At 41.2% G+C, this 12,414-nt stretch overlaps 1 protein-coding gene across 10 annotated transcripts in view; it reads right to left on the minus strand.

Moving 5' to 3' along the window:
• TUT7 (terminal uridylyl transferase 7) overlaps positions 1 to 12,414 on the minus strand; it is a 63,162-nt gene that overhangs the window by 21,258 nt on the left and 29,490 nt on the right. For all 10 annotated transcript variants that reach the window (XM_045043501.1, XM_003995455.6, XM_019815838.3 and 7 more), the window contains exons 14-22: positions 12,256 to 12,406; positions 10,979 to 11,065; positions 10,014 to 10,114; positions 8,316 to 8,373; positions 3,310 to 3,413; positions 2,606 to 2,695; positions 2,126 to 2,239; positions 1,874 to 1,951; positions 1,051 to 1,228 (exon numbers count right to left, since the gene is read on the minus strand). In XM_045043501.1, coding sequence (XP_044899436.1) covers positions 1,051 to 1,228; positions 1,874 to 1,951; positions 2,126 to 2,239; positions 2,606 to 2,695; positions 3,310 to 3,413; positions 8,316 to 8,373; positions 10,014 to 10,114; positions 10,979 to 11,065; positions 12,256 to 12,406 — 961 coding nt within the window. The remainder of the gene's footprint in view (positions 1 to 1,050; positions 1,229 to 1,873; positions 1,952 to 2,125; positions 2,240 to 2,605; positions 2,696 to 3,309; positions 3,414 to 8,315; positions 8,374 to 10,013; positions 10,115 to 10,978; positions 11,066 to 12,255; positions 12,407 to 12,414) is intronic.

The following is a 12,414-nucleotide window of genomic DNA, read 5'->3' on the forward strand; positions in this document are numbered from 1 at the left end:
ATAATTACTTGTAGGTAAACCCCTTCATCAATAAATAGCAAATAAGGATCTTGAAAATTCAATTAGTGCCCACTTTTCAAACCCTCAATTCAGAAGGTGTTAAAAGTCCCACTCTCTCTCTTTTTTTTTTTTAAGTTTATTATTTATTTTGAGAGAGAGAAAAAGAGAGAGAAAAAGAGAAAGAGAGCGAGAGAGCATGTGAATACACAGCGGGGTAGGAACAGAGAGAGGGAGAGAGAGAGAATCCCAAGCAGGCTCTGAGCTGTCAGCGCAGAACCTGATGCAGGGCTCAAACTCACAAACCATGAGATCATGACCCGAGCTGACATCAGGAGTCAGATACTTAATCAACTGAGCTACCCAGGTGCCCCCAAAGTCCCACTCTTTTAAAGCTGCCTTATCTCTATTGCAAACTTATTCTCCACTAAGTGTTCAACAAAAGTCAAAGATGTGTCATGGTCAAAAGAGTTCTGAAGTGGGGAGAAGCCCCACAGGAGGACACCAGTCATTTAAAAATGTCTTTTTTTTTTTTTTTAACTTTTTTCCTAGTGCTTATTTATTCTAGGGTGGGGGACAGGGAAGGAGGGAGAGAGAGGGAGAGGGAGAGAGGGAGAGAGGGAGAGAGGGAGAGAGGGAGAGAGGGAGAGGGAGAGGGAGAGGGAGAGGGAGAGAGAGAGAGAGAGAGAGAGAGAGAGAGAGAGAGACTGAACACGCAGGGGAGGGGCACAGTGAGAGAGGGACACAGAATCCGAAGCAGGCTCCAGGCTCTGAGCTGTCAGCACAGAGCCCAATGAGGGGCTCGAACTCACAAGCCGTGAGATCATGACCTGAGCTGAAGTTGGATGCCTAACTGACTGAGCCACCAGGCACCCTTAAAAATAACTCTTCATCCTGGAAACAGACAAGTGTGCTGATGTGGACAGTAACAGAATGGCAGTGCTGCACATCCCAGCTGGTGGCTCCCTGTTGTTCTCTGCAGGGATGGAGAACGATGCCCTCCTAGTTCAAACTCTATATTCTATTCGATTTTAAGCTTCATTTTATTTGTACCTTCAATTACAATGTATTTTGAGGTCCACTGTTTCTTAAAAGTTGTAAGCAGACTTTTTCTCCTGATGCTAATAACATGTTCTTTAAAATCAAATTCTTCTGTGTAGAATCGAAGAAGTCCCAACCATAGCTGCCCAACAGATTCTGTATTTTTCCCATATTCTGGCCAATAGGTGGGCTAGAAATAGAAGGGAACAGAGATATCATGCTCTATAGTAAAGTGTTAATATCTATCTTCATTTGTATCTTAGGGAGTAAGTTTGGACTTATTAACTGGAATTTAAATACATAAAAATATAATTCTGTAACTTTTCTCTCACATTTTAAAATACCATTTTCATGACTTTATTAATCTCTACCCTGTGGCCTGGAGATAGGGAAAGCTCAGGGTTTTAAATGTCAAACCCCCGAGGGCATGTTTGTGGAAGAATCTGGAAATAGATTTTAAGAGCCTTGATGATGCCTGGGTTATTAGATCTTTGAACTCAAAGAAAGTCTTTCCAAACTGTTTGCAGAAAACCACTTAGCAAATATTTGTTCATTTGAAATAAAGCTACATAGCCATTTGGAATTAACAGGCATTAAAGAAATCCTACATATAGTCCCTGGAAACTCACCTGACTTAATTAAAATGTTTTCATTTTTATTAAAATGAAAATGTTTTCAACTTCAAAGGAAACATCTATATAGGCTAGTTTTTTTACTATCATAATATAAATAAATATAACAAGTGAAAACATAGTTGTTGACCATTACAGCACAGCATAGTACAGCTAACTTCTAGTCAAGGATGTAAAAAAATCTTTACTCTTAAAATACGTACCAGTTCATCTATTTGATCAAAAAAATAAATATTCCAGCCATCAACAAATATTTCAGGTTTCTTTTCACCTTTGTATATCTGAAATTAATTTTTAAACTATTAGTATGGATTACAAATTTAATGCATTGATACAAAAATTTGTAGGAAAATAGTTAAAAATTTAACTACAGAATCACAGAATATTAGAGAAGGAAGAGGGCTCAAAGATCACCCAGTTTTACAGATGAGAAACACAATTTCTTTTACTAATACCTCTTGAAGGACAGGAATGACTGGTGGATTCCTCTGCTGGAGAAAATATAGCACCATAAGCGTGTATGCGTATGACGATAAGCTGCCTCTAGAAGCATCACCGATATCACACATCTAGAGGGAAGGAAAATGAGGAACAGATCACCAATGTTTCCTGCTAAATTTGCAGCTATTCTACTATCACTAAAAGGAAAATGCTTCTATTGGGCATTAACAAAAAAGTTACATTTTCAAATGCCAAAGACCAACCAGAAGGACATCAAAAACAAAAACCCCCAACCATCAGCCACTAGCAAGATTAGATTATCGTACGTAAAACTTAAGACGACAAAATTTTAGCTTGCCACAAGCAGGGTTCCCAAACTAGTTAAAAGAAGCATTTAACATGGCTATCATTCTTTAAAAAATATAGACATGTTTTCAACTAAGTTTGAAGATGCAACGAAATTTCTAATGAATCACAACAGGAAGCATACTCACCTTTGTAAACACTTTCATGGTATAGCATAAATATTTCACTCTGGGATCAATGGCTGAATAAGCAGATAAGAGCCTTGTGTTATGAAGGGCCTGTCAAAAGGAAAATTGTAAGTTACCAAATAGAAGAAAAACATTTAAACTGGAATATTCTGAAAAGGTTTACAGTGTAATTCACTTTAGATTGAAGACATTTAGACTGACACGAGTATTTTCCCCCAAAGATGAGCTTCATTAACTTACTAAATAATAAGAATTATACATGACATCTGAGCTCATGACTTCCATGTTAATATGTCCTTAGTCTGAACATTTCTAGAAATAAGGGCTATTAAAATAATTCCATCTGTGTAGACGTAAGGATCCCCCACTTCACCCTGGCATTATTTAAACTGAATGCCCATAGCATCCAGAGAAGGTCCAGAAAGCCCTGCAGGAAACAAAGTGTGAGACCAAAGACACACACACGGTCCAAAATTAAAACAAAATTCAAGCCAAACAAAAAGCACCTGCCGCTCGGACCTCATAATAAATAAATACTATCTTAACTCTTTGTTAAGAGAGTCTGCCAGGCAAAAGGCAAACACTCCTAATGAAAACAACGAATAAGATCAAAGGAATGGCTTAATTTTACTTGCTATTTTGTAAATTAAGAGCCATTCGTTCCCTTTCATCTCCCTAAAGAAAAGTCCTGGGGAAAATCTTACCAGTGTGTTATACAAGCTGATGTCCACCTCCAGACCACTTCTCAAATGGAAGAACTTTACAATTGGCACCTTTGCTGTTGTAATAGGCAAGATGTTTCTAAGACCTAGGTTAGGAATAAGAGAGTACTGTTAAATACAGCAGCTGGGGCCATAAGCGGTTCTTATGTTAATATCCCAAAATAAGACGATGTAAACCGAACTCTGGCTAGTTTCACTGCAGTCACTAGGAATACTCGATTCTGTTACTAAACATCTGGGAAGACTCTTCTGGCAAAGTTTGTATTTGTTAAACACATCGATATCTGAAGTACAAGGATGAATGGGGTAGCCACTGTCCTCCAGGAATTCACTGGATCATGTGCATGTGTATAGGGCTGTCAGTCTGATAAACACCAGAACAGAAGAAACTACTACAGAGTCTAGACTACTCGGGCTCTATCTATTCTCTCCACGTGACTATATCTAATACAGAGAAAAGCCTACAGGGTGATCATCTGAATCCTCAAAACAAAAGTTATGCATCATGGAGCTAGAAGACAGTGAAAGAACAGAATCAAGTTCAATAGGAGAGGAGTGAATTGCCTGAACCAGGCTTTGAAAAAGGAGAGCAACAGGTTAAAAACAGAGGCGGCTGAGGGGATTTAGGAGGCAAGGGAAAAAAAAGCACATAAGGACAGGGCAAATGCCTAAAGCAGAAAGGATGTTCGAGAACTTCCATGGGATCGTGAAGGCTATTGAGTCGACTTGACGGAAAGGAATGAGTGATAGGAGATGGGGTAGAAACCAGGAAGGGCCCAAATAGAGAACATATATATCCTGCTAAGAATTATCCTTAGAGGCAAATAGACACCAATGAACTGTATAAGTTGGGAAGAATCACTGGCCATATCTATTCGGACAATGCCCCTGGCTATGGACAGACTGGAGGCACCCGGAATGGAGGCAGAGTGACCATTATAAAAAATGATCTGGACCTGAACTACCACGGTGGCACAGAGATGCAGAGAAGCAGCAAGACAGGCTTGAGAGCAGGTGTACCTGGATGGGCTGGGGAAGTGGAGGCGGTGGGGGGTGGGGGATAAGCGAGAAGGAATCGCTGTTAAGAGTAAGAGCTACTGGTTCCTGAGCTCCTAGGATCCTTCACTAACATTACCTCCTAAGACTAACCACCTTCACCCAACAGATTGAAAGACAGAGCCCCAGAGAAAGTAACTTGCTTAGGAATATGCAGCTAGTGGGGCACCTGGGTGGCTTAGTGGGCTACGCATCCGACTCTTGATTTCAGCTCAGGTCACGATCTCAGGGTTCATGAGATCGAGTCTGGAGTCAGGCTGATGGCATACAGCCTGCTTCGGATTCTCGCTCTCCCTTGTTCTCTGCCCCTCCCCTACTCGCCACTCTCTCTCTCTCTCAAAATAAATAAATAAACATTACATTAAAAAAAAAAAAAGGAACATGCAGCTAGAATATGAGCTGTGGAGCCGAGATTCATGTGTGGGTGTGACCAACTCTAAATTTCTACTGAACCTATTCTAGGACGAATGAATGATCACTTGACCCATTTTGGTGGATCCAAGGATGTCAATGTCAATGACCAAGAAAGTGGATTCAGAAGGAAGAGTGGGTTGCAGCAGAAGGAAGGTAAAGAGGAGCTCATTCTGAGATGGAGTTTGAGGTTTTTCTCAAAAAGGTAAATGGCAATATCTAGAGGGCAGATGCACAGTGATCCAGAGCTCAGGGAAAAAGTATGTATATGACAGAAGAAATTACAGAAAAATACATCTGTGTGGGAGACAGAGGAGGTCTAACTTACATTGACGTTCGAATCTGCTGAACACTTGGCGCATGCCAGATGCCGTACTTAAATGTACGACACCTTTCTTAACCTTAAATCCCATTATTGCTGATCTACTTCTGAAGATGAGGAACGGAGCACTTACAATGAGGCTGAGTGTCTTTCCAGGCACACACAGCCAACAAGTGGGGAGCCAAGGTTTAAAAGCAGAGAATCTGATTCCAGAACCCCCACCAACTACTCTGTTACCCTGCCTCTAAATTAGATAGCCTTTTACTCCATTTCCTTCCCATTCTAGAATTTGACACTAGCCTGTCCCATTACCAGCCTGTCCTCTAGGATTTATCCACAGCACATCATCCTGGTTCTTGTCAGTCCAAGGGCTCCTTTTTCAGTGTCCTTACTTAATTTCTACCCACAGAAATTAAGGCCTAGTCCTTAACTTCTCTCAAATGATCCCTTAGAATTGTCTTATTCTTCGTCTTTCTTTCTTCAAGGATTTCAATACAAAACTGTTTTCTTTTGTTCTTCAGTCCTGACAACTCTGTATTTCCAATTGCTTGCTGGACTCTTAGAAATTAAACCTTTATGGCAAACTAAACACCTCCACATGGTGTTCTCTGCCAACGTCCCCATTTCCCAAGTATCCAGACATTAGCCTGAACTCTTAGTTCTTACTTGTAGGTACCAAATCTAGGAAACTTCCCCTTGGGAATCTCTCCTATCCTTTTTGTTTTAGTTACGGTCCTTCTAACCTGAATTCACTTAGATTATACCTGCCCTGGGAGACTCTACCAGTTGCCTAAAAAGCTTAGTTTTTATTGGGTTGCTCTTCTCTTGGAGAAACTTCACTGGTTTCCAAATATCTGTGGGCTTTCCTTTATATACTAATAGTAACCACTTGAAGCTCCTCTCTACAAGTATTGATCTTCCCACTGTCGACACTCCAAAATATACTACAGCAACACTCACATTCAGGTGCACGTCCCGTTAGGAATGACTTCTCTTTTATCCTTTTTGAATCATACTCATCCCCTGAGATCAGAATAAACCCATCTCTTACATGAATCTCCCCTATGCAACTCTTGCCCAGAACTTCTCTCCCCTTAGAACTTACCAAACACTTACTGCAGCTTCTGACTCATTCTGAAAAATGAATACTACCTTACAGTGTTACATGGTCTGTGAGATTACCTTCCTGTTTGTAAGATCTGAAAGCTGTCCAAGGAAAAGACTTCTGTAGACTTATTTTTATTGCTCCACCATCCCCAAGTGCCCCATACAGTGCTGAGCACATAGTAGGCACCCAATAAGATAGTTTGGGAGACTTAGATTTCAGGGCACCTGGGTGGCTCAGTCAGTTTAGTATCTGACTCTTAATTTCAGCTCAGGTCATGATCTCATGGTTTGTGAGTTCGAGCCTCGCACTGGGCTCTGTGCTGACAGTGGGGAGTCTGAGTGGGATTCTCTGTCTTTCTCTGCCCCTCTCCAGCTCATGCTCTCTTTCAAAATAAAATAAATAAACATTAAAAAAAAATCTTCACATTTAAAAAGAAAAAAGATTTTATTTTTAAGTAATCTCTACAACCAAACGTGAGGCTCAAACTTACAATCCTGAGATCAAGAGTTGCGTGCTCTACCTCCTGAGCCAGCCGAGTGCCCCTAAAAATGACCTGTTTTTAACAATGGCTCATTCTTAGGAAATATACACTGCCGTATTTAAGTGAAAGGAACATGGAACATGCAGTTTAATCTCAAATGGTACAGAAAAAAATTGTGAGCAAGGAAGAGACAGAATGAGTATCGAATGTGGTAAAATGTTAACAACTGGGGGATCTGAATGAAGTACATGCAGCGTTCTTTATACAATTTTTACTGCTTTAATTTTCAAATTATTTCAAAATAAAAAGTCAAAATCTAGCTCAGTACTAAATAATTAATAATTGTGGCAACTTAGCAACTTAGTTTCTTTGCACACTCTTCAAAAAAATTTAAAAAGCTCATGATCTTTAGAGGTAAAATTCCTAAGTGAGGGGAACACTTATTTTCGATGGCAAAGAAAATTACATCAATGCATGTTATTAAAAAAAAATACTGATGCTCCAGGTTACCTTTCAGAAGAAATAAACCAAAATTAAGATTATCTTGTTATGGAAGTAACATGGTACCCTTTTTATTTAAACTCCTGGAAATAAAAAATATAAAACAAAAAGGGGAGATAGCACTCACGGTGTACGTTTGTGTGTCTATGTGTGTGCTGCCCGCGATGTTAACTTAAGTCTACTCTTGACTGAGATAAAATAAAGCTTTTGATGGACACATCATGGATTTTAAGTGTCAGGAGGGTACGGACCATATCTTGTTCACCTTCATTCCCAGCTCCCAGCTCCTAGCACAGAAATTTGCTGCATCACATTTTATTTTATTTTTTTTTAATTTTTTTTCAACGTTTATTTATTTTTGGAACAGAGAGAGACAGAGCATGAACGGGGGAGGGGCAGAGAGAGAGGGAGACACAGAATTGGAAACAGGCTCCAGGCTCTGAGCCATCAGCCCAGAGCCTGATGCGGGGCTCGAACTCACGGACCGCGAGATCGTGACCTGGCTGAAGTCGGACGCTTAACCGACTGCGCCACCCAGGCGCCCCTGCTGCATCACATTTTAAAAGAAGATTCTCACTGTTAACAGCATCCACAGCTGTCCCTGACAGCAAAAGAACATGTCAATGGCATGTCAGCACCGTGCACTATTCATAGCATCTACACATTTTATAGCTTTCTCAATTTATCGATGGCAAGGGATCAAGTAAAGTTAGATGACTTGTTCAGGGTTGCATACAGTTGTCCAGCAATACAGCTACAAGTACAATCCATAAGCCCCCAGTGCTTTCCATGTACTTCACGCTGCTGTCAGCAACCCCTACACTTTAGGTAATACAAGGTCAATAAAGAAAAAAGGTTTCCAAAACTTCTTGCCTGTATGGTATATGCTTGTTTTGAAATAAAACTGAGCCAGGCAACGATATGCACACCAATGACCACTGATTCCCTCAGTCTTTCATACTGAATGACAAAATTTTTTAAAGACACCAATACCGCACACGTGCTACCGATGAGCCACTCTATGGTTTCACTGGCATTGATGAATTCTAAGGATGCAAAACACTAATTAAAAAGACAAGACTATTTTTGGAATAAGTTTGTAGAGGTACCTGAATGTTTTTTGAGGACTCTCGCCAATTCTTCAATAGTTCTTACACAGTCCAACCCCTGCAACAAAAATTGCACATACTGAATCGAAAAGGGAAGACAGGTTCCTAACCTGGTAACAAACAGTTTCCATTACCTTTAGAAATAATAAGTTCAACCCATCTATATAGATTTTCTTCTCGTTTAGGCAAGCCTTGGTCAGTATTCATAGGAAATATCCTGAGGATGCAAAAGGTCCCCGCAGCCCTCACTTACTAATTGTACAACAAAGGCTGAAATCAGAGCACCTGGAAAAGTCTGAACCATGAGGACCTCCATTTCCCCTTCTCTGTAACCATGTTACTCAGAAGTACCCTCTGTGCCAGAAGAAGTAAGAGGGAGCTTCTGTGGCCCCTCTTATTCATTCTGGATGGACTTTCATTATCTTTCAATTACAAGAACTGCTGTGGAAAGTAATGAAGCTTAGATGCTCTCTCCACAGGACGAGGCGAATCAAGGTCATGTAGCAAATACCAATGTTTCAAATAAATCATACTTAAAAACAGCGGGCCGACATTTTACAACATAAGCCCTTTTGATGGTTATACACATCGCAGAACATATTTGGAATTTGACTTCAGAAATGCCCGCAAAGCTAGTTTTATAAGCCAGGTAAAAATTCATTATTGATGATGTGCAATAAGGTAATTCCACATATCCGACCCAACCTTGTTTATCCTCTTTACTCACCAAACTCAGGGTAGGTAACTTTTGGCTATTTTCCCCAAATCAGATACATCCCCAAAAGACAAAGACTTGAAAATAAGGAAAAACATAAAAAAGACCTTGAGTGACAGCAGCATCACTCATTTGGATATACAGCATTTGGACTGTTGTGAAAAATAAAAAAAGGGACTTAGCACTTCTTAGACTTTATACCTTTATGCAGGATTTCATATCTGTCAGGGGCCAGCAAACCTTTTCTGCTTTGCAAATCATACGACTCTGTTGCAAGTACTCGACTCGGTAGTTATCAAGTAAAAGCAGAAGCCGTAACCGCGTCACAAGTGAAGGGGTGTGACTGTGTTCTAATGAACCTGTACTGACAAAATATGCCCGTGGCTGGGTTTAGCCCGTGGGCCCTAGTCTGCGGGCTCCTGACAGGCGTGATCCAAGCTGATGTGCACAACAATCTCTGGGGGCAAGAGGAACAGAAATGATCCTTTTCATTTTCTAGGTTTATCAACCAAAGACCACATGTTTAGGAACTCACGAAACCAAGTCTGTCTTAAATCTAGGTCTCTGAACTGTAAGTTTAGCACTCTTATCATCGAATCCCATTTGACTGCCTGCTAAAAACCATCTCAGAAAAACACACTGCCTGCCTCCTCAAAACTTTTCAAGAAGTCTTATATGGGGTGTGTGTGGCCAAGTCAGCCTCCGGGCTACGCCAGGGGGACCCTGCGGGGGCTGGTTTGGCTTTGTCACGTTCCCACGGGTCACTTCCAAAGGCACTTTGTACCGTGGGTGGAAAAGACAAGCTTCGGTGCTCCTCAGGTTTACCTCTAAGCTTCTTAAGTATCTGACCAGAGAGACTGTGCCACATGGCATGCTCCGTATGGTATGCTCTGGTAGATGTGGAAAGTACCAAGATGTCCTGTCAGTCAAGATGGTCAAATCACACTGCCGCAGCAGATTTGAGTTTTACGTGGTCACCGTACCTCCGCGGTTTCAAGCCCGTTAATTGTCATGCAGACGTCAAGGTCACTCTGTTTGAACCCAAATCCATTTTTGGAGGAGCCAAACAAGCTCAATTTAGTTCCTGTTGGGGACAGACGAAAAGTGATAACTAATTACCTGAGTACATTTAATGTTCTGATCAAAACGGCCCTCACATGGATCAAAAATGCCCATCTGTTAACTATCCTCATTATATTGTCGTATTTATGACAAACTACTTTCTCTCAAAATTTACTTTAAACAAATACAATGTGTATATGGTGTGAAAGACCACCAAGTGCCACTTTTTTCTTAAATTGCAAGGACATTTCAAGGAAAATGTGGATCACACCAGTATATTTAGTAATGTAAGCTTACTGCTCTCTAAATATTCACTTTTTGGAATATTTTCCAAAGTCTGGAGGTGCAAACTTTGACTTCAAACATAACACGAAATGAAATTTCACTTGTGGTGTCTGCTAACAGAAATCCCACACTGCTGCTGTCCTCTCCCGTCGGTAAAGCAGCAGAGCAAAGAGCATCCAAAGTACATCACAAAGTAACCACAGCCCTGTCCCCACCATCCCCGCAAAACTTTCTCGTTCTCAAAGTTAACATGCTTGTAACACATGTGCTCGTTCTGAAGGAAGGTCACGCTACCTTTCTTTTCTTTAAAATTTTTTCTTAACATTTATTCATTTTTGAGAGTGAGAGAGACAGAGCATGAGCGGGGGAGGGGCAGAGAGAGAGGGAGACATAGAATCCGAAGCAGGCTCCAGGCTCCAAGCTGTCAGCACAGGGCCCGACGCGGGGCTTGAACTCACAGACTGCGAGATCGTGACCTGAGCGGAAGTAGGACGCTTAACTGACTGAGCCACCCAGACGCCCCATTTTTTTTTTAAATTTTTTAAACATTTATTCATTTTTGAGAGACCTTTCTTTTCTTAAAGGTTAAAAAGTTATTTACCTGGAAACTCCTGTCTTATGAAACTTTCTAGGTTTTGCCGAATATGTTCACGAGCCTGATCTTCCAAAATAGTTGGAGAAAAATCCTCTGTTTAAAATAAAAAACATTCAGAAACAAAGATTGTTCACATTCTTTGCGGGGGGGGGGGGGGAGGGGGAGGAGGGGAAGATCACACTTTTTATAAAACAAAATCTAGCAAGTTAAAAAGAAAGTCCTAAATTTCGAGCATCTTCTTGGTAGACAGCATTAGTAATATACAATAGAGTCTGTCTTTCTTTGAAAAACTTCTGCCCCCAGGAACTGCTCCTGAAATAGAAACAAATCTGAGTAGCGGTTCTGCTACTAGATTTCAGAGACCCCAGGGGTCTATAAAGGTGGTCTTCAGGCGACTCTCCCAAGGTGTGAACACAAACCTTTATGAGCATGTGCATATGTTTCTGAGGGGAACCTAGTTTTCCTTTCATAGCTTATCACCTCCAAAAAGGCTTGCAGAAGACTAACTCACTGGCTACGAACAAGTGCCTTCTGGCAGGGACACCTCAGGACGGAGAGCGGAGCGCTGTGAGGCGTCAGGCTCATCTCAAGTCGCCTGCCTCTCCTTTAAATGTTTTTCCTTTGTGGAACTTTAACCCTTTGTATACCAATGCTTCCCCACACTGGTGTTCCTCAAAGGGCTGTTAGGGAGCTATTAATTAGTGTTAATTAAAAAGTATATTATGCCCACATTTTGGGAATATTTCAATAAAGAGTTAAACAGGTTTTTTACTAGAACATTTCTCAGAAGCCATTATGATGCTAATATGCCCTGTAAATCTCTTGCCCCAACCCCAACATCCCCAGCCTCCGCTGAGGGTAGACGCATTCCCTCCTTGACCTGTGGAACTATTTTAAGTGCGGGGCTTGAACTCACGACCCTGAGATCATGACATGAGCTCAGATCAAGAGTCTGATGCTTAACCTACTGAACCACCCAGGTACCAACTGTCACGAAATACTAATAACTGCTTAGAAAAACAGTCCAAGGAACACCAGTTGGGAATGCTAGTACTCCAACAGCAAGGCTTAAAAGGTCCTCCCTCTCCCTGTTTTTCCTGCAACAATTATTTACTATGCATCTCAGTCAGAATAGGCATTACACACAGAGCTCCATGGACACGGGGGAAAATGGGACAGACTTGGTCCCAGTGATGGAGCTAACAGGTTAGTGAGTCAGCGGACTCTTGGGGCAAATGCCAATGCGACATTCTGACAAATGAAAAGAAGTGTTAGTAACTTACTGTAACACTGGATGCAAACTTGATCTAAGATATTTGAAAATTTGGGTGTCAGTGGCGGCAAAGGTTCCAGCTGAATTCTTTTGAAGTCTTCGGGACAGTCCTTCTTGAGATGACCTTCTCGTTTGCATAAACTGCACACGACTGTAGGAGACTATGGGA

This window comes from Felis catus, chromosome D4 (assembly GCF_018350175.1).
Source record: "Felis catus isolate Fca126 chromosome D4, F.catus_Fca126_mat1.0, whole genome shotgun sequence".
Classification (NCBI taxonomy): domain Eukaryota; kingdom Metazoa; phylum Chordata; class Mammalia; order Carnivora; family Felidae; genus Felis; species Felis catus.